Source organism: Ornithorhynchus anatinus, chromosome 1, assembly GCF_004115215.2.
Source record: "Ornithorhynchus anatinus isolate Pmale09 chromosome 1, mOrnAna1.pri.v4, whole genome shotgun sequence".
Lineage (NCBI taxonomy): Eukaryota > Metazoa > Chordata > Mammalia > Monotremata > Ornithorhynchidae > Ornithorhynchus > Ornithorhynchus anatinus.
In genome coordinates, this window is record NC_041728.1 from 129,384,370 (window position 1) to 129,411,706 (window position 27,337).

General features: G+C 50.4%; 1 protein-coding gene across 1 annotated transcript; it reads right to left on the reverse strand.

The window, feature by feature from the left end:
- SNORC (secondary ossification center associated regulator of chondrocyte maturation) lies at positions 1-25,025 on the reverse strand. Its single transcript, XM_029081178.2, has 3 exons — positions 24,953-25,025; positions 2,536-2,718; positions 1-110 (listed from the first exon to the last, which is right to left on the reverse strand). The coding sequence occupies exons 1-3, from the start codon at positions 25,023-25,025 to the stop codon at positions 1-3; spliced, it is 366 nt and encodes a 121-aa protein (XP_028937011.1).
- Positions 25,026-27,337: the final 2,312 nt, after the last annotated feature.

Sequence of the window (27,337 nt, forward strand, 5' to 3'; positions counted from 1 at the left end):
TCAGGAAGTGGAGAATTTTCTCAGAGTGATGACGATCAGTGCCACAATCACCGAAGTGCCCAGGAGAGCTGCGATCACAATGGCCGCAATGGCTCCTGGCCCCAGAGAACCTGGAGGCGACAAAGGAAGAGGCGAGTGAGGAGGGAGGAAAAGACTCAGTCTCAGCTCAGAATACCTACTGCCTCGAAGAGGCCTCAGGGAGGGACAGAGCCCAGGAAATAAAAATAATAAATGTTGGTATTTGTTAAGCGCTTACTATGGGCCGAGCACCGTTCTAAGCGCTGGCGTAGATACGGGGCAATCAGGTTGTCCCACGTGAGGCTCACAGTTAATCCCCCATTTTACGGATGAGGTAACTGAGGCCCAGAGAAGTGAAGTGACTTGCCCACAGCCACACAGCTGACAAGTGGCGGAGCTGGGATTCGAACCCACGACCTCTGACTCCCAAGCCAGGGCTCTTTCCACCGAGCCACGCTGCCTCTCTAAATAAAAATGGAAAAATCCCCCTCAAGGACCTGGAAGTCAGCTCGGATGCCTTCCTCTGAGGATCTAAAACGCCCCCATCAACCTTCACTTTTCAAGTGAAGTCATCTGAATTCCTCTAACCTTTAACCTCGCCCAGTTTTATCCCACTATCTCATATCCACACAACCTATCCTAGGGGTCCTGTCTTCTCATGGCCTTTGGACAGGAAATTTAAAGAGAGCTAGGCTGTACTCAAGCAGATTACCTGTAAGGGTCACTGCATGCGGGCTCAGCCCTTCAAAATGTCCTCCTCTTCCTCCATGGGCACCCTTTCACTAGAGCCTTAACCTCTGCCAACTGAACTCCTTATCCGCTTTCCCAAATCTAGGTACTTGTCCTCTCCTATCAGCCCTTGCTCCCCACATCCAGTCTCTCCCACCTCCAGTCCACACTTCCCTCTGCTGCCCAGATCATTTTTCTAGTGTTTAGCACATTTAATCCCATTCCTCAAAGACCACCTCAAAGGTCAGCTCTCACTCCTACTCACACCCCCTTTTTTCCCCCACTACACCCCAGCTTGCCCCCTTTGTTTATCCCCGCTCCGCCGCTTGTCAGCTGTGTGACTTTGGGCAAGTCACTTAACTTCTCTGTGCCTCATCTGGAAAATGGGGTTGAAGACTGTGAGTCTCACGTGGGACAACCTGATCACCTTGTATCCTCCCCAGCGCTTAGAACAGTGCTTTGCACATAGTAAGTGCTTTACAGATGCCAACATTATTGTTTCTCTAACTCACTCACTATGCCTAATTCTTGTCCCTCCCGCCCCCTGCCTCTTTCTCATTCCCCCTTCCCTGCCTGGACCTGGCTTCTAATCCCCACCCTGCCACTTGCCTGCTGTGGAAACCTAGGCAGGTCACTTAACCTCTCTGTGCCTTACATTCCTTTTCTGTAGGATGGGATTTAAACACTTTTTCTCCCTCCTATTTAGACTGTGAGCTCCAGGTGAGTTAGAGACCGCGTCCAAACTGATTATCATGCATCCACCGTAGCATTTAGTACAGGGCTTGGCACCTAGTAAGCACTTAATAACACTTTCGTTTTTCAGTACCCTGCGCACACACAAGTGTTCAGTAATTCCTAGTGATCGATGGACTCAGCCAGTAACCCCAACCAACCTCAATGAGGGAGGGAGAGGGTAAGGGCACCACGAAGTTCGGTAGCCTCCCTTCCTCGGGAACAACTCCCCCTTCCTCACTGTGCTGCTCCAGTGCAAGGAGGAGGAGGTGGGAATCCTCCTATTGATCCCCAAGAGAGGCAGTGTCATCAATCAATCAATCAGTGGTATTTATTGAGTGCTTACATGCAGAGCACTGTACTGAGCACTTGGAAAAGTACAATATAACAGAGTTAGTGGACATGTTCTCCACCCGTGGAGCTTACGGTCTAGAGGAGGAGAGAGACGTTAACGTAAATAAATGATAATAATAATGGTACTTGTTAATCACCTACTATGTGCCAAGCACTGTTCTAAGCACTGGGGTAGATATAAGGTAATGAGGCTGTCCCACGTGGGGCTCACAGTCTAAATCTCCATTTTACAAATGAGGTGACTGAGGCCCAGAGAAGTAACTTACAGTCCAGTCGATTAGACCGTAAGCCCGTCAAACGGCAGGGACTGTCTCTATCTGTTGCCGACTTGTTCATCCCAAGCGCTTAGTACAGTGCTCTGCACATAGTAAGCGCTCAATAAATACTACTGAATGAATAACTTGCCCAAAGTTCCAAAGCTGACAAGTGGCGGAGCCGGAATTCGAACCCACGCCCTCCGACTCCCAAGCCCGGGCTCTTTCCACTGATCCACGCTGCTTCTCTAAATAGGTGATTTACAATATATAATCATAAACCGGCGTCACATCCAAGGTCTCCCGCGTCTCCGTGCTGGAGCCGGTCAGCCCGCTCCTCATCCGGTCCTCTCTGGCTTCTGCCCCCACGGCTTCCACCCCCCAGCCGCCCATCTCCAGGTTGAAGACCCCCCCGCCCAGCCCCTACAAGGACTCCAGCCATACAGACCATTGCCCTCATCCAGCCGGTGCAGGTGGGTGGTATCCTCGGGCTCGTACTCCGACGTGGAGAGCGGGAGGCCGGTGGGCTCCGATGCGTAGGCCGCGCCGGTGGGTTCCAAGGGTCCTTCGCCCGATGGCAATTCTGGCGCCTCGTTCCACAGGGTTGGGGCAGGGCCCACGGGATACTCTGCTAGAATGCCAAGCACACAGTGACAACGCGCAACTTTTCCAGGTCCCGCTTAGCGCCACCCAAGGGAGTGTGCCTATGCATTATGGTTGTACTCTTCCAAGCGCTTAGTACAGCGCTCTGCATTCAGTAAGTGCTCAATAATAATAATGATGTTGGTATTTGTTAAGCGCTTACTGTGTGCCAAGTACTGTTCTAAACACGGGGGTAGATACCAGGTAATCAGGTTGCCCCATGTAGGGCTCACAGTCTTCATCCCCATTTTACAGATGAGGAAACTGAGGCTCAGAGAATAATAATAATTTGTTAAGCGCTTACTATGTGCAGAGCACTGTTCTAAGCGCTGGGGTAGATACAGGGTAATCAAGTTGTCCCACGTGAGGCTCACGGTCTTCATCCCCATTTTACAGATGAGGTCACTGAGGCCCAGAGAAGTTAAGTGACCTGCCCACAGTCACACAGCTGACAGGCGGTGGAGCTAGGATTCGAACCCATGACCTCTGACTCCCAAGCCGTGGCTCTTTCCACTGAGCCACGCAATGAATGTGGGGCTTAATCTCCCAATTTACAGTCGGAATACTTGAAAGTTCTGAGAGATTAGTTGATTGGAGAGTCAAGAGCGGAGCTGGAATGTCCCAACTAATTTAGGGCCAGTGCTGTCCCAGTGTTTTTGGTAGTAATGGGACTGGGTGCATGCCCACCTCTGGCCTTCATTGTCCAAGGCAGAAAGGGAGGGGAGGCTGCCCCCAATGTGCTACTTGCCCGATGTGGGGGCAAGACAACCAGGTGACGCCCCTCTCCGTGTGATTTTACTGCCCGTTCAGCAGTGTGCGACTGAACTTGAATCGATTTTGCCCGTGGGCGGTGGCCTGAAAGAGGGTGATAGCTGCAATCTGCAGGGCACGACCGGATGCTTCCGTAACGGGAACCCAGTGCCCCACTGCACGGGTGTTCTCCAAGCCTCCAATCAGACAGCTAGGGAATGAACACACTCTTGGAAGTCTGGCCTAGAGAATTCCCACTCATCCCATCAGGTGCCAAAGCATAATTGTACTCAGCCTCCTAACGGGCACCGCCCCTTCTGAGGGTTCAGGCGATGCCAGCGTGTTTTACACTGATGCCATATTGCTTTGTAACCATGCCTCTTGAGAGGTTTCCCCCTCTACCTCCCATAATAATAATGGTATTTGTTAAGCGCTTACTATACGCCAAGTACTGTTCTAAGCATTGGGGTAGATATAGGGTAATCAGGTTTTCCCACATGGGGCTCACAGACTTAATCTCCATTTTACAGATGGGCAAACTGAGGCACAGAGACATGAAGTGACTTGCCCAAAGTCACATAGCTGGCAAGTGGCGGAGCTGGGATTAGAACCCACGACCTCTGACTCCCAAGCCTGGGTTCTTTCCACTAAGCCATGCTGCTTCTCCATATACCCAAATTTTGGGGAAAAGGAAGGGGAAGAGGGTCAGATCTCCTCCCCCGCTGCCCCAGGGTCCTCCGATTGGTGGAGGAGTGTGGCCTAGTGGATAAAGCACAGGCCTCGGAGTCAGAGTGACCTGGGCTCTAATCCCAGCTCCGCCACTTGTCTTCCGTGTGACCTTGAGCAAGTCACTTCACTTCTCTGTGAAGTGAAGCAGCGTGGCTCAGTGGAAAGAGCCCGGGCTCGGGAGTCAGAGGTCATGGGTTCTGATCCCGGCTCCGCCGTTAGCCAGCTGTGTGACTTTGGGCAAGTCAGTTCACTTCTCTGTGCCTCAGTTACCTCATCTGTAAAATGGGGATGAAAACTGTGAGCCCCATGTGGGGCAGCCTGATCACCTTGTATCGCCCCCCCCCAGCACTTAGAACAGTGCCTTGCACATAGTAAGCACTCAACAAATACCACCAATATTATTATTACTATTATTAAAATGGGGATTAAAACTGTGAACCCCAAGTGGGCAACCTGATCACCTTGTATCCCTCCCAGTGCTTAGAACAGTGCTTTGCACATAGTAAGCGCTTAACAAATACCACCATTATTCTCTGTGCCTCAGTTACCTCATCTGGAAAATGGGGGATAAGATTATGAGCCCCAAGTGGAACAGGGACTGTGTCCGACCTGATTTGCTTGTATCTACCCCAGCGCTTAGTATAGTGCTTGGCACATATTATGTACTTAAAACCACAATTATTATTATTCCATCTGCATCCCATACCCCATTCATTTCCTTGCCCTTCAGCAAATCTCCCTGGTTGCCTCCCCTCCACCACTCCGGAGCAATTCCATCCCCTGCTCTGTGCATTCTAAGATAATTTCCGGGATGGGGACCGACAAGATGCCGGCCACTCCAGAGAGAAAGATAAAGCCAGGGGGAGATGTGAACTACCCCAAAACCAGTCAGATACTGGGAAACGTAAGCACGCTCACAGACTGTAAGCCCGTCAAAGGCCAGGGACTGTCTCTGTTTCTGATTTGTACATTCCAAGCACTTAGTACAGTGCTCTGCACAGAATAAGCGCTCAATAAATACTATTGAATGAATATGGGTCAGAGCTAGCCTGAGGATCAGCCACCCTTTCCATTTCCCTCCTTAGGCACAGATCATCAGCATAGCATTGTGGATAGATAATAATAATGTTGGTATTTGTTAAGCACTTACTATGTGCGGAGCACTGTTCTAAGCGCTGGGGGAGATACAGAGTAATCAGGTTGTACCACATGAGGCTCACAGTCTTAATCCCCATTTTACAGATGAGGGAACTGAGACACAGAGAAGTGAAGTGACTTACCCCAAGTCATACAGCTGACAAGTGGGATTCAAACCCATGACCTCTGACTCCCAAGCCCGTGGTCTTTTCACTGAGCCATCCTGCTTCTCTAGATCACGGGCCTGGGGATCAGAAGGACGTGGGTTCTAATCCCATCACTGCCACTAGTCTTCTGCATGACCTTGGGCAAGTCACTTCACTTTTTGGGGCCTCAGTTACCTCACCTGGAGAATGGGGTTTGAGAACATGAGCCTCACGTGAGACAAGGACTGTGTCCAACCTGATTTGCTCATAATAATAATGTTGGTATTTGTTAAGCGCTTACTATGTGGCAAGCACTGTTCTAAGCTCTTGGGGGGGGGGGGATACAAGGTAATCAGGCTGTCCCACGTAGGGCTCACAGTCTTCATCCCCGTTTTACAGATGAGGTCACTGAGGCCCAGAGAAGTTAAGTGGCTTGCCTGAGGTCACACAGCTGACAAGTGGCGGAGGCAGGATTAGAACCCATGACCTCTGACTCCCAAGCCCGGGGTCTCTCCACCCAGCTCTGCCACTGGTCAGCTGTGTGACTGTGGGCAAGTCACTTCACTTCTCTGGGCCTCAGTTCCCTCATCTGTAAAATGGGGATGAAGACTGTGAGCCTCACGTGGGGCAATCTGATTACCCTGTATCTACCCCAGCACTTAGAACAGTGCTCTGCACATAGTAAGCGCTTAGCAAATACCAACATTATTATTATTATTACTTCTCAGGTATCCACCCCAGGGCTCAGTACAGTGCCTGGCACAAAAGTAAGCACTTAATAAATCCCACCGTTATTATTATCGAGAGCTGTCAGCGCCTTGGCGTGATACTGGTGGCTTTGGTTGAGAGGACACAAAATCCAAGGGCCGCTTAAGGCTGGGGATTGAATACGACGACTGTGGCTTTTGTTAAGTGCTTACTGTGTGCCAGACACTGTACTAAACTCTGGGGTGGATACAAGCAAATAATAATGTTGGTATTTGTTAAGCGCTTACTATGTGCAGAGCACTGTTCTAAGCGCTGGGGTAGACATAGGGGAATCAGGTTGTCCCACATGGGGCTCACAGTCTTAATCCCCATTTTACAGATGAGGTAACTGAGGCCCAGAGAAGTGAAGTGACTTGCCCACAGTCACACAGCTGACAAGTGGCAGAGCTGGGATTCGAACTCATGACCTCTGACTCCCAAGGCCGTGCTCTTTCCACTGAGCCACGCTGCTTCTCTACCATAGCCTAGTTCCAACTAGCCTCAGCACTCTATCCTATCCTGAGAGTGGGAGAGAAAGAGGATCTGGAGGTAGGATCGGATGCCCATGCGTCTCCCTCAAACGACAGAGCAAGTTCCTTCCGCCCAGGGCTGAACAAAACACCCCCGTTCCGTTGGGTCCCAAGACTGTCTCCGACCTCCTCTGTGCGAGACCTTCTCCCATCCTTCCACGGGGAAGATCAGAAAACCAAGGCCTTGGTGTTTGACGTTGGGATTCGTGCCCTGCGATTCCTTCTCCCAGTGGTGAAGGGGAGACGGCCGCCCTTTCCTGTTTGCTCGAGGTGGGGCCCGAGAGCGGGAATCAATGCCCGCATTATTCGGGTGGGACCAGCCGGAGGGGTTGGGGAGAGCGGGAGACATTCCACACCTCCCCACTGAAACGGTCGGGAATGTCGCCCAGTGACGGGAAAACCCCACGGTTCCCTTAAGGTCCGAGACCCGAGGCCAAAGCATCCGCCTGCCGGAACCTGAGACCCACTTCCTGGGCCGAAGAGGACCGGGTCCTGCCTAGCTGGCCTGCTGGGCACCGTCGGGGAGGTCTGCTTCTTCACCCGGGGCCTCGCAGACGGGTGCAGGGACGCGGAGAGAGACATCCGGGGCCTGGGCTCGACACGGGATCAGGTTCAGTAGGCCCAAAGGCAGCACTGTTCCTCGGCCTCTGGCCTGAAACGGTCTCTGGGACTTCAGCCCTCTTTCAGGCCCGCCTTGCCCCTCCTCATTCCCCTCCTCTACGGGAACCTAGGCTGCTGGTCAGGGGGGCAAAGATGGGAGACATAGGGTATCAAGAAATAACATTTTGGGCGTTGATAACAGACTTTCACTCCTAGAGAAGAGTCTAGATGGACAGATTTGAGAAATCTATAAGTAGCTTAGATGCATATGTGCATTCAAATCTGTATGCATATATGTATTCAAATCAACTTGTGGCCTGCTGGTTTTCCTGGTCTGCCTTTTCTGGCTTTCCTGCTGGAAGCCATGAGGCCGTTTTTTTTTTTTTAAATGATATCCGTTAAGCACCGACCGTGTGCCCAGGCACTGTATTAAACGCTGGGGTAGATAACAAGCTGGTCAGGTTGAACTCGGCCCATGTCCCCCTATCCATGGGGCTCACAGTATTAATCCCCATTTTACAGATGAAGTAACTGAGGCACAGAGAAGCTGACTCGCCCAAGATCACGTAGCAATCAAGTGGCCGAGGCGGGATTAGAACCCGGGTCCTTCTGACTCCCGGGCCCCTGCTGTATCCACTAGGCCCCTCTAATAATAATAATAATAATAATGTTGGTATTTGTTAAGCGCTTACTATGTGCAAAGCACTGTTCTAAGCACTGGGGGAGATACAGGGTCATCAGGTTGTCCCACGTGAGGCTCACAGTTAATCCCCATTTTACAGATGAGGGAACTGAGGCACAGAGAAGTGAAGTGACTTGCCCACGGTCACACAGCTGACAAGTTTCCATTGTGCAAAGTCAATCAGGGCAACAGGCCAACCGACTCAAGATGCTACTTCCAGGAATGGACCAGGAAGCTCAGAGCAACCATGTGGCAGCTGCCTTCCCCACATTGACTCAGGATTAGGGAAGCCCAGCTGACATCCCTAACCTCCCCTCGAATCACCCATGATGGATCTCTCATCTGTGAATGATTCAAGTAGAAGCCCTCTTGAATCTACCAGTATTTTGGGGGCGTGCTTTCCCTGGTAAATTCCAAATGTCTGAGCCTACCAAGTTCCTGCTCCAAAGCCTGGAGGGTGACTGTATTCATTCATTCATTCAATAGTATTTATTGAGCGCTTACTATGTGCAGAGCACTGTACTAAGCGCTTGGAATGAACAAGTCGGCAACAGATAGAGACAGTCCCTGCCGTTTGACGGGCTTACGGTCTAATCACTGTAGACTTCAGACCGTAAGCTCCCTGCGGGCAGGGAATGTATCTGTTTTATTGCTATATTGTTGTCTCCCAAGCGCTGAGGAAAGTGCTCTGCACACAGTAAGCGCTTAATAAATATGACTGACTGGCCCTGAGCCAGGGGAATTGCATTTGGCGTTTGCCCTTCACACCCTTCATGATGTCGCAGACTTCGATCACGTCCCCCCGTCTCAGCTTTCATCCCCTCAGATCGGCGATTCTATCCTTGTTCAATCAATGGTATCTATTGAGTGCTTACTGTGTACAGAGCACTGTACTAAGCCCTTGGGAAAGTACAATATAACAGGGTTGGTAGACACTTTCCCTGCCCACAACGAGCTTACGGTCTAGAGGGGCGGCTTCTCCCCTCCCCCCAAACCCCCAAATGAGTCTGCTTCCCTTCTCCAGTTCCATTCCCATTCATTCATTCATTCGATACTATTTATTGAGTGCTTACTATATGCAGAGCACTGTACTAAGCGCTTGAAATGCAAAAGGCAAAGGAGGCAGCCAGAAGCCCAGTGCGGGTGGGTGAACCCCGGGCCCTAGGAGCCGCATAGAGCGCACAGTTTGGATAATGAGGGGTGCTTGGGCAAGTCACTTCACTTCTCTGGGCCTCACTTCCATCATCTGAAAAATGGGAGTTAAGGCGGTAAGCCCCTTGCAGGGCATGGACTATGTCCCACGTGATTAGTTTGTTTCTACCCCAACGCTTAGTACAGTACCTGGCGTGTAGTAGGTACTTAAATACTATTTAAAAAAAAAAAAAGCTGGGGGCTCAGGAATCTGAACTAGGCCTTCTCCACAAAAATGTCATCCTTTTCATCCTGTCCTGAGCCCTGCTTAGACTCCCTTGTCCCCTGTTCCCTCCCCCACACAAACACACATAGATGGTCTCCGTCACCCAAGGATGAGGTTCCCAGAAGGAAGGATGGAGCCACTGAGCTGGGTCTATTTTAGCAGCTGAAAGCCCTGTTTATTTAGGCCACTCCTGCCTGTGGCTCAGTTGTTGGAAATGGATGTAAGGAAGGGAACGAGATCAAAGCAGGACTGCTCTGATCTTGCTTTCCATAGCATAGGGAGACCCAGGACTGACCCCGGGGCCAGAAGGATCGGAGACAGACGGAGAGAGACTCATCTCTCTCTCATCTCTCTCATTCGACCTGTCCGGAAATCCTGGAAGTTCTAATAAGCCCGTCAATGGGCAGGGAGTGTCCCTATCTGTTGCCGAACTGTACATTCCAAGCGCTTAGTACAGTGCTCTGCACGTAGTAAGTGCTCAATAAATACTGTTGAATGAATGAATGAATGAATAATAATAATGGTATTTGTTAAGCACTTACTAGGTGCCAGGCACCATACTAAGCACTGAGGTGTATACAAGCTCCTGTCCTACGTGGAGCTCAGAGTCTCAACTCATTTTATCGATGACGTACCTGAATCACAGAGAAGTAAAGCGACTTGCCCGAGGTCACACAGCAGACAAGTGGCGGAACAGGAATTTGAACCCATGACCATCTGAGTCCCGTGCTCTATCCACTACGTCAGCCTTCTTCTGAACATATTCTAATAATAATAATGATGTTGGTATTTGTTAAGCGCTTACTATGTGCAGAGCACTGTTCTAAGCGCTGGGGTAGACACAGAGGAATCAGGTCGTCCCACGTGGGGCTCACAGTCTTCATCCCCATTTTACAGATGAGGGAACTGAGGCACAGAGAAGTGAAGTGACTTGCCCACAGTCACACAGCTGACACGTGGCAGAGCTGGGATTCGAACTCATGACCTCTGACTCCCAAGCCCGTGCTCTTTCCACTGAACTACGCTGCTCCTACCATCACAACATCTCTAATCCACACTTTCCTCGGCTGCCCCGATCATTTTTCTAAAAAATGCTATGTCTATATCTGCCCACTCCTCAAAAGCCTTCGATGGCTTCGACGAGGTAACTGAGGCAAAGAGAAGTTAAGTGACTTGCCCAAGGTCACACAGCAGACAAGTAGTGAGTGCAGGACTGGGCCTATTCAAATTACTGAGTTTCGGGAAAGAACAAACATGTCGAAACAACAATCCCTTCACCATTGACTTTCTTCCCCCTTCCTTCTCTCACTGATCTACTAAAGCCCAGTCTGCACACTTTGCTCCACTAATGCCAACCTACTCCCTGTACCTCAATCTTGAACATCCCATTACCTACCCCTTGCCCCTGTTTACCTCCTGGCCTGGAACTCCCTCCCCCATCATATCCCCCGTCATATCCGCCGGGCCACCATTCTCCTCACCTTCAGAACCCTCTTAAAATCACATCTCCTCCAAGAGGCTTTTCCAGACTAAGCCCCCATTTCCTCTATAGTAATAATAATAATAATGTTGGTATTTGTTAAGTGCTTACTATGTGCAGAGCACTGTTCTAAGCGCTGGGGTAGATACAAGGTAATCAGGTTGTCCCATGTGAGGCTCCCAGTCTTCATCCCCATTTGACAGATGAGAGAACTGAGGCCCAGAGAAGTCAAGTGACCTGCCCACAGTCACACAGCTGACAAGTGGTAGAGCCGCGATTCGAACCCATGAATTCTGACTCCCAAGCCCGGGCTTTTTCCACCGAGCCACGCTGCCCGCCCTCCCCTCACCATAGATATGTGTGTACCCCTTAAGCACTTTAATACCCCAGCCCCACGGTTCTTATGTTACTCTTAATATATTTCACTAATACCAACATTATTATGATGTTCACTCTGGGGGATTTATTTTACTGTCTTTCTCCCCACCTAGACTGTAAACTCCTTGTGGGTAAGTATCACATCTACCAACTCTGCTGTATTGAACTCTCCCAACTACTTGGTACAGTGCTTTGTGCACAGAAAGCCCTGAATAAATACCACTGATTGACCCATTGAAGAAAGAGAGAGGGGTCTTCCATACCAAGGCAGCACAACTCCGAAAAGAGTCACAGATATAAATTAAAGGCCTCCTTCACCCCCGAAACCCTAGGCTTTCATTGGGGTCAGAAGCCATGCCCAGGTAGTCTTGGAAAGAAAGCATGCTGCACCAGTGATGTCCTTTCTTTAGATACTTTGATTACTTGAGTGCTTACTATGTGCAGAACATTGTACTAAGTGCTTGGGAGAGTGTAACAGAGTTGGTAATAATTATAATCATAGTATTTGTAAAGCGCTTACTATGTGCAGAGCACTGCTCTAAGCGCTGGGGTAGACATAGGGTAATCAGGTTGTCCCAAGTGGGGCTCACATTTTTTAATCCCCATTTTGACAGATGAGGTAACTGAGGCACAGAGAAGTTAAGTGACTTGCCCAAGGTCACACAGCAGACAAGTGGTGAGTGCAGGACTGGGCCTATTCAAATTACTGAGTTTCAGGAAAGAACAAACATGTCGAAACAACAAGGGACGGCCTCTGTGTGTCCCAGACTGTGGGACCCACACTGGCCTTTACACCCCGCACTGACCTTTACACACATACACACACAAACACAAAGACCACCATCCCCACGGCCCCCCCGTAAAAGTGAGTTTCACCAGAGTCATCTCCTCCAGGTAATAAGTTTAACACTCCATCTCTCCCTGGTGCCCGGCACAAGCCCAGACCCGGGTGGGCACCAGGCAAATGGCTTTTGGTGATGTGAAATCACAGGACAGTATTCCCCGCTTGGGCATTCAGGCATGAAGCAAGAACCGTGGGCGAGGAAGAAAAATGGGTAATATTCAATATAAGAAAAGAGCCAACCTCCCAAAGGAGAACTGATAGGATTTTGATTACTTGGGATCTCACTGTCCTGCTAATGGATTTCTCAGACCCCTTTGCTTCTTCTCTTACTCCTTCTACTGGCTATTTTTTGGGCCATTCGGGGGTGCGGGAAGAAAGCGAGGGAGAGAATGAAAAGGCTGAGGGATAGAGGGGAAGTTCATTTGCTGAAACTCCTCATTTAGCAGCATTGGCAAGACGCTAGAAGAGGGAGGAGATAACCAATTGTCCGGGGTCGCCCTAACCCCGTGGCCACAGGAAACGAAGGCCAAAGATGATAATGTTGGTATTTGTTAAGCGCTCACTATGTGCAGAGCACTGTTCTAAGCGCAGGGGTAAACAGGGTAATCAGGTTGTCCCTCATGAGGCTCACAGTCTTTATCCCCATTTTACAGATGAGGTAACAGGCACAGAGAAAGTTAAGTGACTTGCCCACAGTCACACAGCTGCCAAGTGGCAGAGCCAGGATTCGAACCCAAGACCTCTGTCTCCCCAGCCCGTGCTCCTTCCACTGAGCCACGCTGCTTCGCTGATGACAGCTAGGGCTCCTAGACCTCTGTATTCTCCAGTCATCCAAGGATCCGCCCTCCCCGACTCCCAGAGAAAGCCCTCCGGGCAGGCAGAGGCTCTAATAATGTTAATATTTGTTAAGTGTTCACTATGTGCAGAGCACTGTTCTAAGCACTGGGGTCTACAGGGTAATCAGGTTGTCCCACATGAGGCTCACAGTCTTAATCCCCATTTTCCAGATGAGGTAACTGAGGCCCAGAGAAGTGAAGTGACTTGCTCACAGTCCCACAGCTGCCAAGTGGCAAATCCGGCATTGGAACCCACGACCTCTGACTCCCAAGCCCGGGCTCTATTCCACTGAGCCACGCTGCTTGTCTACAAATCCGGTGGCCAAAGCGAGCAGACGCCCCTGCCCTCAAAGCCCATCAGTCGGTTCTCCGGTCATTACAAGGCGGTGGAGCCGGGAAGGGCCCTCCCTTAGTCTTGGCGGCCAAAGGCCTGGAGGCTGAGGAGGAGCCGGAAGAACGTTACAGGAGCAGCAGGACGGAAGGACGGCAGCCACGGGCTCCCCAGGTTTTGGGCGGATCCACCGGCCCCGGAGGAGGGGCGTCTATCCGCCCTGCAGCCGACAACCGAGCCGGCAAAACTGGGGAGCCCCAGAGGAGGGGAGTCCGCCCCCGCTTCCACTTAGTTGCACATCCAACCCAAGGAGTAGCATGGTGTCTGGCAGGATCAAAGACCGGGAGTCAGGAGATTTGGGTTCTAATCATCCCGCTCTGCCTCTGGCCAAATGTGGGACCTGGGCAGTTATTTCAACTCCCTGGGTTTCAGTTTCCTCATCTATAAAATGGGGGTAACAATGCCTGCCCCTACCTCACAGGGAAACTGTGAAGGTAAAACATGACGGGAAAACACAAAAAATCTAAACGATCACTGTGACTGTGAGGGGGACAGTAAGCGTGTGGTTCCTTTGAACAAATGCACGTGTCTGACCGTGTGCGTGTTGTGTCTTCCCGTCGCGTGACCGCGACCTCCTCCTCTGAGCGAGGTCCATTCCTCTGCCTCTCTCTTCCAAGCGCTTAGTTCAGGGCTCTACACACAGAAAGCGCTCAATAAATACGACTGACTGACTTTTCCTTTCAAAACCTAGAATTTGTCAATCGATCGATCGCATTTACTGAGCGCTTACTGTGTGCAGAGCACTGTACTGAGCGCTTGGGAGAGAGCAGTATAACAGAGTAGGCAGACGCCCCCTGCCCACAATGAACTTACAGTCTAGAGGGGGAGAACCCCATCACCCCTTATTCTACTTTGGATGCGAGTAAATGTGGTTACTTTATTGGCGCCTCGTGGGGAAGGTGATTGGCAGAGATGGGCTTAGAAACTCAAACAGTTTCAATTTATTCGGTGGAGAAAAGGCCTTCAGTGCACTTTGGACACAAGGCTCAAGTGTGCTAGGTAGGAATGTTGGGACTAATGCCCTGGGGGTTTTGACTAACAGATCTTCAGTCACTAAACATAAACAAACAATCCCATCCCTCCTCTGGTCCTCAAGCTTTTCTGAGTTGCCCCACAATCCAAAGCTGACCAAAATAGACCTACCCACCCTCCCCTCTACCTCATTCTCCCCGAAGGCTTGGACCGACTCAAGCGGGAAGGAGACACAGAGCCAGGTTTGGCAACGGGGCCGGCTGGGGACCGTCGAGCGCTTAGTACGGTGCTCGAGCGGGGGGAAGGGTTAAACAGCCAGAGGTGGGCCAGGGAGGCAACAGAACTGGAGGGGAGGGTGGAAGGGCTGGAGAGAGGGAGACAGTAGTCAGGGTGGAGACGACAAAAGAACCCGAAAGGAGGGTGACAGAGACTGGGGGACGGAGGGCAAAAGAGTCAGGGTGGGAGAAAAGAGCGACGGAGGGAAGAGATGGGGAGACACACACCAGAACTGGAGGGGAGGGCTCATCTCCTCCAAGAAGCCTTCCCTGTTTTAGCCCTTCTCCTCTTCTTCTGCCACTCTCTTCTGCACCGTTCTTGTTCCTTCATTCATCCTCCCTCCCATCTTTCATTCATTCATTCAATAGTATTTATTGAGCGCTTACTGTGTACAGAGCACTGTACCGAGCGCTTGGAATGAACAAGTCGGCAACAGATAGAGACAGTCCCTGCCGTTTGACGGGCTTACGGTCTAATCGGGGGAGACGGACGGACGAGAACACATATGTATAAATCTGTATATATCTGATATTTATTTATCTGTATTAATGTCCGCCTTCCCCTCTAGACCGTGAGCTGTTCGTGGACAGGAACGTGTCTGTCTGTTGTAATATTGTACTCTCCCAAGGGCTTAGTTGGTACTTTGCACACAGTAAGCGCTGAATAAATACGATTGAATGAGGGAGGAAGGGCAACAGAGTTAGGGTGGGGAGAGGAGCCAGGGGCAGGGGAAGGGAACGGGGAGACACGACAGAACTGGAGGGGAGGGCAACAGAGTCAAGGTGGGGTGTGGAGGCCAACTGAACCGGGGCGGAAGGCGACAGAACTGGTGGCTGGGATGACAGAGTCAGGGCCGAGGGGTAACAGAGTCGGGGTTGACTGGGGGCAGTTTGCTCCCACAGTAATAATAATAATGTTGGTATTTGTTAAGCGCTTACTATGTGCAGACCACTGTTCTAAGCGCTGGGGTAGATACAGGGTGATCAGGTAATCAGGTCGTCCCACGTGAGGCTCACAGTTAATCCCCATTTTCCAGATGAGGTAACTGAGGCCCAGAGAAGTGAAGTGACTTGCCCACAGTCACCCAGCTGACAAGTGGCAGAGCCGGGAGTCGAACCCACGACCTCTGACTCCGAAGCCCAGGCTCTTTCCACTGAGCCACGCCTGCTTCCCTTCTTCTTCCACATCCACCTAGCGGATGTTCCAAATTCCCTCCGGACCTCTGGCCCGACCCCCGTGAGATAATAATCAGTCTACTGAATGTATGGTGGTTAAAAAAAAAAATCCACCCTAATAAACCCCATAAGATTCTGAGCTCTTCTCTCCACACCCCAGGTCACAGAGGAGGCCGGACTGAAAGAAAGGGGGCTTTTGTGGTTTTAGTGTTTCTGGTACTTCCGTTCCTGAGGGCATCAGAGAAGCAGAATGGCCTAGTGGCAAGAGCACGGGCTTGGGAGCTGGAGGAGGTGGGTTCTAATCCCGGCTCTGCCACTTACAATAATAATAATAACTGGGGTACTTAAGTGCTTACCGTGTGCCAGACACTGTACTAAGCATTAAGGTAGATACAAGCAAATTGGATTGGACATAGTCCCTGTTCCATATGGAGCTCACGATGTCAATCCCCATTTTATAGACGAGGTAAGTGAGGAGAGAGAAGTGAAGGGACTTGCCCAAAGTCCCACAGCAGACAAGTGGCAGAGCTGTGGTTAGAACCTATGACTTCTCACTCCCCGACCCGTGCTCTATCCACTACGCCATGTATAATAATAATGTTGGTGTTTGTTAAGCGCTTACTATGTGCAGAGCACTGTTCTAAGCGCCGGGGGATACAAGGTGATCAGGTTGTCCCACGTGGGGCTCACAGTCTTCATCCCCATTTTACAGAGAAGTTAAGTGACTCGCCCAAAGTCACACAGCTGGCAAGCGGCGGAGCCGGGATTCGAACCCATGAACTCTGACTCCCAAGCCCGGGCTCTTTCCACTGTGCCACGCTGTATCAGCTATGTGACCTTGGGCTAGTCACTTCTCAGTGCCTCAGTTACCTCATCTGTAAAATGGGGATTAAGACTGTGAGCCCCATCTGGGACAACGTGATTACCCTGAATCTACCCCAGCGCTAAGAACGGTGCTTGGCACATAGTAAGCACTTGACAAATATCATTATTATCATCATCAAAGTCCCAGAGCAGGGGCATTTCCAGGAACCCAGCGGACACTGCTGACAAGGGGCACCAAGACCAACACCAAGATGGGGGCTGGATTGACCTCGCCTTTTTTCATATCCCTGGTGGGGCCCGGCCCCAAAGTCTGGCCCTGCCCACACCCACCTTAAAAATAAAGAAGATTTACAGCATCTTGGTGAGATTCCCCCATGCTGAATCCAGCCTCGAAACAGACGCATCCCAGGGGACCCAGCAGCCTAAGGAAGAGGGGGTTGCGACTAATAATAATAATAATAATGATACTGGTATTTGTTAAGCGCTTACTATGTGCAGAGCACTGTTCTAAGCGCCGGGGGAGATACAGGGTAATCAGGTTGTCCCACGCGAGGCTCACAGTCTTCATCCCCATTTTACAGATGAGGGAACTGAGGCATAGCGAAGTGACTAGAAGCCGAAGCGACCCCCGGTTCTGATGTGGCACCTTTGAAAACACCGCTGGCATCCCTTGGGTTAAGCATCCCCCCACCAGCGAGGACTCTAGACTTTGAGTTCGGTGTAGGCAGGGAATGTTTCCTGTTATATTGTACTCTCCCAAGCGTTTAGGACAGTGCCCTGCACACAGTAAGCGTTCAGTAAATACTACTGAATGAATAAAATGAATGACTTCAGGTAAAGGGGAGTGGGGAAGGGTCCATGAGGATTGGGAAAGATTTTTGATTAGGCAGCAGAGTGAGGAAAAAGCCTTTTCTGAAGAATTCAACACAATGGAAGACCTCCCGGGCTCACATCCTGCTTCCTACCTCTCTGTGTCCTTAATAAGCCCCCAAACAATGTTTGATATGTGCCCGAGCCCTACCGTCTGAGAGTGTGCCATCCCTTCGTACCTTTGGCATTGGTTAAGCCCTTATTATGTGCTAAGTACTGAACTAAGCACTGGGTAGATACGAAAAAATGATTCTGAACTCCGTCCCAACATGAGACCCACAGTCTAGGTAGGAGGGAGAACATGTATTATAGAAGCAGCGTGGCTCAGTGGAAAGAGCCAGTGCTTGGGAATCAGAGGTCATGGGTTCTAATCCTGCCTCCGCCGCTTGTCAGCCGTGTGACCTCGGGCATGTCACTTAACTTCTCTGTGCCTCAGTGATCTCATCTGTAAAATGGGGATGGAGACTGTGAGCCCCACATGGGACAACCTGGTTACCTTGTATCTACCCCAGCGCTTAGAACAGTGCTTGGCACATAGTAAGTGCTTAACAAATACCATTATTACGTATTAAATCTCCATTTTACAGATGTGGAAACTGAGGCCTGGAGAAGTGAAGTGATTTCCCCCAGGACACCCAGCAGATGTGGCGGAACCAGGATGAGAATCCAGGGCCCCTGACTCCCAGGCCTGTTTTCCTTTCACTAGACCACGTCGGTTGTGGATTTCCTTTTCCAGGCTCTCCGAGTGTCCCAGGAATGCAAGGAGCGGTGTTGGCCTCAGGGGCTCCAGAGAGAGGGTACAGACTGAAATGGGACAGACAGTTATTGATGAGAGGGCAGCTGGTCAATAGGAGCTTGGCTCAGTGGAAAGAGCCTGGGCTTCGGAGTCAGAGGTCATGGGTCCGACTCCCGGCTCTGCCACCTGTCAGCTGGGTGACTGTGGGCAAGTCATTTCACTTCTCTGGGCCTCAGTTACTTCATCTGTAAAATGGGGATTAACTGTGAGCCTCACGTGGGACCACCTGATTACCCTGTATCTCCCCCAGCGCTTAGAACAGTGCTCTGCACGTAGTAAGCGCTTAATAAATATTAAAGGACCTCTCTGAGGGCTCTGGTCCTTCCTGCCTTTTTCTTTTAGCAAATACACATCAGCTGAGATTTTGTTCATGTGAAGGTGTGACGTGGTCTACTGAAAAATCAAACGTAGTTATTGAGTTCGTATTGTGTTCAGGACACTGTACTGAGCACTCGGGAAGAGCACAGACCTAGCAGACGGAGGACCCGAGGTCTAATCCTGGCTCGGCCTGTCTGTGTGACCCTGGGCAAGTCACTTGACTTCTCTGTGCTTCAGTTCATCTGCACACTGGGGATTAAGATGGTGAGCCCTATGTGGGACAGGGACTGTATCCGTCCTGATTTTCTTGTATCCGTCCCAGCACTTAGTACAGTCAGAGCCTGATATATAGTAAGCACTTAAATACCACATGGAAAAAAACCTCTTCATCAGGGATGCAGATTATTCAATAGTATTTATTGAGCGCTTACTATGTGCAGAGCACTGTACTAAGCGCTTGGAATGAACAAGTCGGCAACAGATAGAGACGGTCCCTGCCGTTTGACTGCCTTACGGTCTAATCGCGGGAGACGGACAGACAAGAACAAGAACAAGATTAATTAAGTGTGGTATTTGTTAAGTGCTTACTGTGTGCCAAGCACGATTCTAAGCACGGGGTAGACAAGATCATCAGGTGCCATATGGGGCTCAGGGTCTACGAGGGAGAATAGATATTGAATCCCCATTTTACAGATGAGGGAGATGAGGCACAGAGAAGTTAGCAGCAAGAAGCAGCAGGGCAGTACTTATAGGCTCTCACTTCGTATCTAACAGACCATCACTCTCCCCACCTTTAAAGTCCTCCTAAAATCACATCTCTTTCAAGAGGCATTCCCTGACTAATCTCTCATTTCCCCTATCTGCCCTCCCCTCTGTGTCACCTATGTGCTTGGTTATGCACCCCTTAAGCACTTGGATAATATTAATAATAATGTTGGTATTTGTTAAGCGCTTACTATGTGCCGAGCGCTGTTCTAAGCGCTGGGGGAGATACAGGGTCATCAGGTTGTCCCATGTGAGGCTCGGTGTCTTAATCCCCATTTTACAGATTGAGGTCACTGAGGCACCGGGACGTTAAGTGACTTGCCCAGAGTCACACAGCTGACAGGTGGCGGAGCCGGAATTAGAACCCATGACCTCTGACGCCTAAACCCGGGCTCATATTCATCCCCAGCCCCCAGAGAGCACTTCTGTACGTACCTTTGTATGCGGCCATTTCCCCTACGTGTAGTTTAATCTCGGTGTTGTGTCTACTAACTCTGTTGTATCGTACTCCCCCGACCACTTAGTAATAATAATAATTATTATTATTGTATGTGTTAAGCACTTACTATGTGCCAAGCACTGTTCTAAGCACTGGGGTAGACAAAGGTAATCAGGTTGTGGGGCTCATTTTACAGATGGAGTCACTAAACCACAGAGAAGTTGAGTGACTTGCCCAAGGTCACACAGCAGACAAGTGGTGGAGCCGGGATTAGAAGCCACGTTCTCTGACTCCCCAGCCCGTGGTCTTGCCACTGGGCCATTCTGCTTCTCTCGAGTACGGTGCTCTGCATCCAGGAAGCGCTCAGTAAATACCACTGATGGATTGGGGGTGGTGAGAATTGTCGCCCAGTTCTTTAGGGAGTAGATGCGGATGTGACCGAGTGGGGCCGGTGAGCAGTGTGGCCGGGGACCGCGGGTGGGCCGGCAGAGCCTCGGACCCCACGGCAAGGTGGTCCCCGTCACCCCGCCGAAGGCGGGAACCCGCTGGCCTGGAATCCATTGGGAGGCCAGGCTCCCCAGGACCCTCTCTCACCCCCACGTTCGTGGCTCCGAGAGGGAGGAAGGAGGGGGTTGGGGACCCCGTCCCCCCCAGGCTTTCCGGACAAGGAACAGGGAGAAGGGTAGGGAGCTGGGAGACGCCTGCGGCCCGCGGCGGGCCGTCCGAACTCAGGTAGGCACAGCGGGCCGGGGGCCAGGGCGGACGTGAAAAGGCCCTTCATGGGTCACACAAAGGCTCATCTGTGAGGACTGCGGCCCTGATGCTCCAGTGAGCACCAGCACGGAGCACTGCGGTCGGACTGAATGTTAAATAAACTTGTTTTCCTAAAGGCAGACCTGAATCTGAGAGACAGTGTGTGTGTGTTTGAGAGAGAGGGAGAGAGTGTGTATGTGCGCAATGCCCTGTGTGTATCCGTGGGTGAGAGCAGTAGGTACAGGTCGCCAGTTATCCACTTCCTTGGCCCATTTTATCTGGGTGTGAGGCAGGAAATGCCCTGTCCTGTTACGCTTCAATGTCACTGCAACCCAAGATATTTGGGCCCGGGCAGACCGATCCAACCTCATCACACCCCTTGTCCTCACACATCAAATGGTATTTTTCTTCGGGATCCTCCTCCCTTCCTGGGCCAGCCCCCTCCCCTCTTCCCAATGGCCAAGGATCGATATTTAGCCATTTCCAACAAAGGCACTCAGCCTGGAGAGAATCTGAAGAAAGAAAATGAGAGGCGGGAAGGAAAGGTAGACAAACTTCTGCCAAAACAAACGTTCGTCAATGCTACGGGACCCATTTCTCCTCCTCCCCGGCCTCTACGGCAACTGAGCACTTTGTGAGGGGAGTGGGGAGGGGACGGCAAGGAGCTGGATGACTCCCATGATGAGGAAGAGAAGGAGCAGGAGGAAGGGGAAGAGGAGGGAGAAGAGAGGGGAAGGAAGAGGAGGACAAAGAGGACGACGAGGAGGAGAAAGACAAGGAGGATGAGGAGCTGCAGCCGAATTTCACGAACAGCTGAACTACGAGAGAGACTCAAATGAACCCTTCCAGCATCACCACCCCCTTCTCCAAAGCTGAGGTGACCCCACTGCTGCTCAGGAAAACAGTGTCTGGGGCTCAGCTCTCATCTGAGAGTCCACGCAGACAGACATCATGAGCCCCCAAACTCCAGCTGTTGAAAATAAGAAGCCAACATGCCCGGTTCTCCTGAATCCCAGAGCACAAGCTCTTTGCAGAACCCAGCATTAAAGGAAAACTAGGATTAGCCCGTTGAGATCCAACCCACGCGGGACATGTAGTTTCTTCGGGGATGCGGCCCGCCGCGTCCAAACAAGTTTGCGCTGTCGAATAACATTCCCTGATAGCCTAATCATGTCCCAGCCAAAACGAGCACTGAAAACACACAGATCGACACCTCTGAGCGTACAATAGAATGACAATAAAATGGAAGTGGGCTTCCAGTGGTTTCTGGATGCCCCTGCTCAGCTAGAGTTGAAAGCTGGAGGATTGGGTGCGAGGATAACCTCAGCTGGGACAAAAGCAGGATTTACAAGATCAGGGCGGCTATTCCCCAGAAACGCAAGCAATCTGCTGAGCATCGCTTGCTAGACTTTGCCAGTGACGTGGGGAGATAGCAGCCATAGGACAATGCTATTTCTTCTCACCGTTCCGGCTCCTTCCTTGGTGCTTTCCCTTCCGGGCCAATGGATACTCCCAACTCTTTATTGAAGGGCAGAGATCATGGATTTGGAATCTTGTGGAAACACTTTCCCAGTGGGGGCTCAGTAAATATTACCTAGTGACTGTCGTAAATATGGTTTTTTATACTTGCCATGCATCACGGCTATCTATCTTTCTGGGCACACTACTGCTGCATGAGAAGCAGTGTGGCCTAGTAGAAAGAGCACAGCCCGGGGAGTCAGAGGACCAGGGGTCTAAGCCCAGTTCTGCCGTTCATCTGCTGTAAGATCTTGGGCAAGTCCCTTCACTTTTCTGGGCTTCAGTTTCCTCAACTGTAAAATGGGGATTAAATCCTATTCCCTCTTACTTAGACTGTGAGCCCCAAGTGGGACAGGGACTGTATCCAAACTGCTGAGAAGCGGCGTGGCTTAGTGGAAAGAGTACGGGCTTGGGAGTCAGAGGTCGTGGCTTCTAATTCCAGCTCAGCCACTTGTCAGCTGTGTGACTTCGGGCAAGCCACGTAACTTCTCTGGGTCTCAGTTACCTCATCTGTAAAATGGGGTGGAAGACTGTGAGCCCCATATATCTTGTATCTACCCAGCACTGAGAACAGTGCTTGGTGCACAGTAAGCACTTAAATATCATTATTATTATGTTTTTATCACAGCGCTTAAAACAGTGCTCATCACACAAGTACTTAAAAACAATAATAACAATAATAAGGGATCCGTCTTCAGGGTCACAGAGCCCCGGCGGTCAACTTCCCTGCTCTCAGCCGGGTGGATACTCAGAGCTGTATGGGAAACTAGCGACTGCCACTAGCATTTCCCCAAGAGAGAGGAGATCAGAAATGGCCATTTCAAAACGAGTTCCGAGGGGGAGCGCCAAGATATTTGCAGATGAGCAAGCCCCGGGAGGGCTTGGGCTCTGGACATTAGATAAACCTCTGTATCTCCTGAAACTCCCTCAGGGATAGGCAGTGATTCTGGCTCATTTGGTTTAGCCGCTGTTAATCTCCACTATTTCTCATGACTCCTTAAATGCTCACCAGTGCAGCATTAGGACTGCAGAAAGAAAAGACAAGACCCGAGAGCCGCCATCTAGGAGTTTCCCAACAGACAGAGGCAATACTGAGGGAGGCCGCGGGACACGTGCAAGAGGCTCCCCGTCGGGAACAGCCATAAGCAGAGGTCCCATCCAGGAATAACACCCTTGTGCTTATGTACATTTTTCTAGGCAAAATATTAAAACAGTAAATAATAATAATAATAATAATGTTGGTATTTGTTAAGCGCTTACTATGTGCCGAGCACTGTTCTAAGCGCTGGGGTAGACACAGGGGAATCAGGTTGTCCCACGTGGGGCTCACAGTCTTCATCCCCATTTTACAGATGAGGTAACTGAGGCCCAGAGAAGTTAAGTGACTTGCCCACAGCCACACAGCTGACAAGTGGCAGAGCCGGGATTCGAACCCATGATCTCTGACTCCAAAGCCCGTGCTCTTTCCACTGAGCCACGCTGCTTCTCTAAAGAAATCTCCCCCTACATCCTACAAAACTTCCTACAAATACAGCCGTTAAGGCACATGGAGTCAAATTGTACTTTCTGAATTAACAAAGCAAATCTCAATCTAGCATCACTTTTGTCTAGAAAATTCAGGTTGCTAGTTCCAAAAGTAGAATTTTCTCAAGGCCAGAAATTTCTGGGCTTGTCATTCCTGCCTGTGTAGTCCTGGAACTGAGCGAGAAAATCCTGAAATATTAAGAAAGTTGTTTAATTCTGCACCCCTAAGACTCCTGATGACTATCTACCCCAGCGCTTAGAACAGTGCTCGGTCCATAGTAAGCGCTTAACAAATACCAACATTATTATTTTAATATTCTTGTAAGCAATGGACTAGCTTGCTACAGAATGCATGAGACAATTCAATTCACCCTTTCCTCATACCAACAATCGCAGAAAACTGAATAGCCCCAAATTTCAATCCAACCTTCTGAATCTACTTAGCTGGATGAACTTTAGCAAGTCATCTTTGCCTCAGTTAATGTCTTCCTTTTCCTTCCTCCGGGAGATTCGGTCAAGGATCGAGTTGGATAAATGCAACGAAACACTAAAGTTTTCTGGACTCCTTGGAGATAATGGTAGTATAGTCTCTAAGCATTCCTCTTTGTTCAATCAATCAGGGGTATTTATTGAGCGCAGAACACTGTACTAAGCTCTTGGGAGAGTACAGTATAATAGAGTTGGAAGAGTGTTCCCTGTCCACAGTGAGTTTACAGTCTGAAGTGGAAGACAAACATTAATACAAATAAATAAATCACGGATATGAACATAAGTGCTGTGGACCTGAGGGAGGAGTGAAAAAAGGGAACAAATCCAAGTGCATAGACAAGCGTGGTTAGCAAACATCTCTTCCCCCTCCTACTGAGATTTTAGCTCCAAACCTAATCACATCCTAATAAATTTCAGCCTTCAGGGATGAAACTTGCTCCTTTCCCCTAGCTGATTTCTAGTGCTCCAGGGTGAAGCTCACCATGAATCTGCTCACTTGATGTCCCCGTTCCCTGACTCTCCCCCTTCGGCCTTCAATTCACAATCTCTAAAGGAAGGTGCTTTCAACTAATAATAATAACTGTGGTATTTGCTAAACGCTTACTATATCCAGGTACTGTACTAAGCGCTAGAGGTGGATACAAGCCAATCAGGATGGAGGATGCTTCATTCCGCCCCAGCCCATCACCCCAGCCTTGGCCGTGGACTCCGACGTCCTGGGACCCTCTTCCCCTCCGGGATTCTTCCAAACTTCCCAGAGGCCGTGGCACGGCCAGGTCTCCCTCCGGACCTCTGTGGGCTGTGAGCAGTGGACGGAATCAGGTCCGACACATTACCTGTGAGAACGGCCGGGATGAGGACTCCTGAGAGCGTCAGAAGGGCCAGGCGGAGGATTCGCGAGCAGGCCATGCTTCTCCCGGCGATTGGCGGGGTGGGAAGTGAGCTTGGTTTTCGTTGGTTTCAAAAATTAAAACAAAATAAAATTTCGGTGCGCGGGGAAAAGTCAGAGAGCCTCGGAGCTTCACCCATACAATGCCAACACTGTCCACTCAGCTCTCAGACACCTCTGTCCGGGCACACACACACGCACACCGCACACCCGTGCAGGAGTCCCGCCGAGAGTCACTCGCTCTGACTGCCAAGTTGACCTCCCCTCCTGAAGGCACGCAGCGGCTCCTCCCTTCGGGAGGGGGGGAAAAAGGGAGGAAACCACACACAAACACACACACAAACGCACACACAGTTGGCCATTGAGAGCGAATGACCCGCACGCCAGCTTGGCCATTTACTTTGGAAAATTTTCTCTAGTTCCACTGTCATTAGATGATTCGGCCAGTTCATAATTATTAATCACCCAATCTCTTCCAGGAGAGCAAGAAGGCCTCTGGAGAAAGAGCAGGTATGACGTCAGCTCAGGTAGAAACCAAACGGGCGGGCAGGCAGACAGGCGGAGACCGAGGGGTCGGCAAATCTACTCCTCCGCTTCTTCCGAGGAAATCCGCAAAGCTCACAGTGCTCTTACTGGAATGGGTTTTTGAACATCATTTCCCCTGCCTCACTGGGGTTAATGAGAGTCTTCAGAGGTCCAGAATTGGCCTAATCCAGTCAACTGCTAAATCTTGCTGATTTAGCCTCCGAACACCTGTTTACGGTGTTTGTTAAGTGATTACTATGTGCCGGACACTGTATTAAGTGCTGGAGTAGATCTAAGCTAATCAGGTTGGACACAGTGCACGTCCCACATGGAGCCCACGGTTTTAATCCCCATTTTACAGGTGAGGTCACTGAGGCCCTGAGACGCTAAGTGACTTGCCCGTGTTTACACAGCGGATAAACCAGGATTAGATACATCCGGAATCCACTCCCTTCCTCTCCATTCCAACAGTTCCCACTCTGGCCCGAACTCTAGTCCAGATCAATTAGAATATTGCCCTCGTTGACCTTTTTCCATCCTCTTTACACCGTTGTGTGGATCTTCGGGCAGAGTCGCTCAGCAGACACCTCCTCGAAGCAGCATGGCTCAGTGGAAAAGAGCCTGGGCTTCGGAGTCAGAGGTCACGAGTTCGACTCCCGGCTCTGCCACTTGTCAGCTGTGTGACTGTGGGCGAGTCACTTCACTTCTCTGGGCCTCAGTGACCTCATCTGTAAAATGGGGATTAACTGTGAGCCTCACGTGGGACAACCTGATGACCCTGTATCTATCCCAGCGCTTAGAACAGTGGTTGGCACATAGTAAGCGCTTAACAAATATCCACATTATTATTATTACATCAAGCAGAAACACTCTACAATTGGCTCCAAAGCTCTTGACTAACTTTCTCCATTTTATCCATAAGTTCTCTTCCCCTACTGTACAGTTCTGTCTTGCAGCGTGGCTCAGTGGAAAGAGCACGGACCTTGGAGTCAGAGGTCATGGGTTCGAATCCCGGCTCTGCCACTTGTCAGCTGTGTGACTCTGGGCAAGTCACTTAACTTCTCTGGGGCTCAGTTACCTCATCTGTAAAATGGGGATGAAGACTGTGAGCCCCACGTGGGACAGCCTGATTCCCCTGTGTCTACCCCAGCGCTTAGAACAGTGCTCTGCACATAGTAAGCGCTTAACAAATACCAATATTATTAACTCATCTTCCAATTACCTCACTCTTAACTCTGTTGCCTCTGACTCCTTGCTCCCGTGGTTCCTCCCATTGTACCCCCACACAAGGCCCAGCACACAGATCTCCCCATCTATAAAGTCTTCCTCCAGAAGTCCTCCAGGAGAAGCTGCATGGCCTAGTGGAAAGAGCACAGGTCTGGGAGTCGGAGGACCTTGGGTTCGAATCCGAGCTCCACCCTTTGTCTGCTGTGTGGCCTTGGACAAGTCACGTAACTTCTCTAGGCCTCAGTTTCCTCATCTGTAAAATGGGGATAAAATACCTGTTGTCCCTCACTGGAACTAAGTCCCATATTAGACTGTAAGCCCGTCAAAGGGCAGGGACTGTCTCTGTTACCGATTTGTACATTCCAAGCGCTTAGTCCAGTGCTCTGCACATAGTAAGCACTCAATAAATACTATTGAATGAATGAACAAGAACTACGTCCAATCTGAATAGCTTGCATCTACCCCAGCCCTTAGCATAATGCTCAGCACACTAGGAGCCCTGAATAAATGTCATCATTGATTTTATTATTCTCTCACGGTTTTTCTCTCAGTATCGTTAGTTCTTCTCTCTAATATGATG

Coding starts and splice junctions, on each gene's coding strand:
- SNORC (XM_029081178.2), bottom strand. CDS start 25,025: ATGGCCTGCTCGCGAATCCTCCGCCTGGCCCTTCTGACGCTCTCAGGA. Junction 2,719..24,952: donor CATCCCGGCCGTTCTCACAG/GTAATGTGTCGG, acceptor TTGGCATTCTAG/CAGAGTATCCCGTGGGCCCT. Junction 111..2,535: donor CCGGCTGGATGAGGGCAATG/GTCTGTATGGCT, acceptor TGTCGCCTCCAG/GTTCTCTGGGGCCAGGAGCC.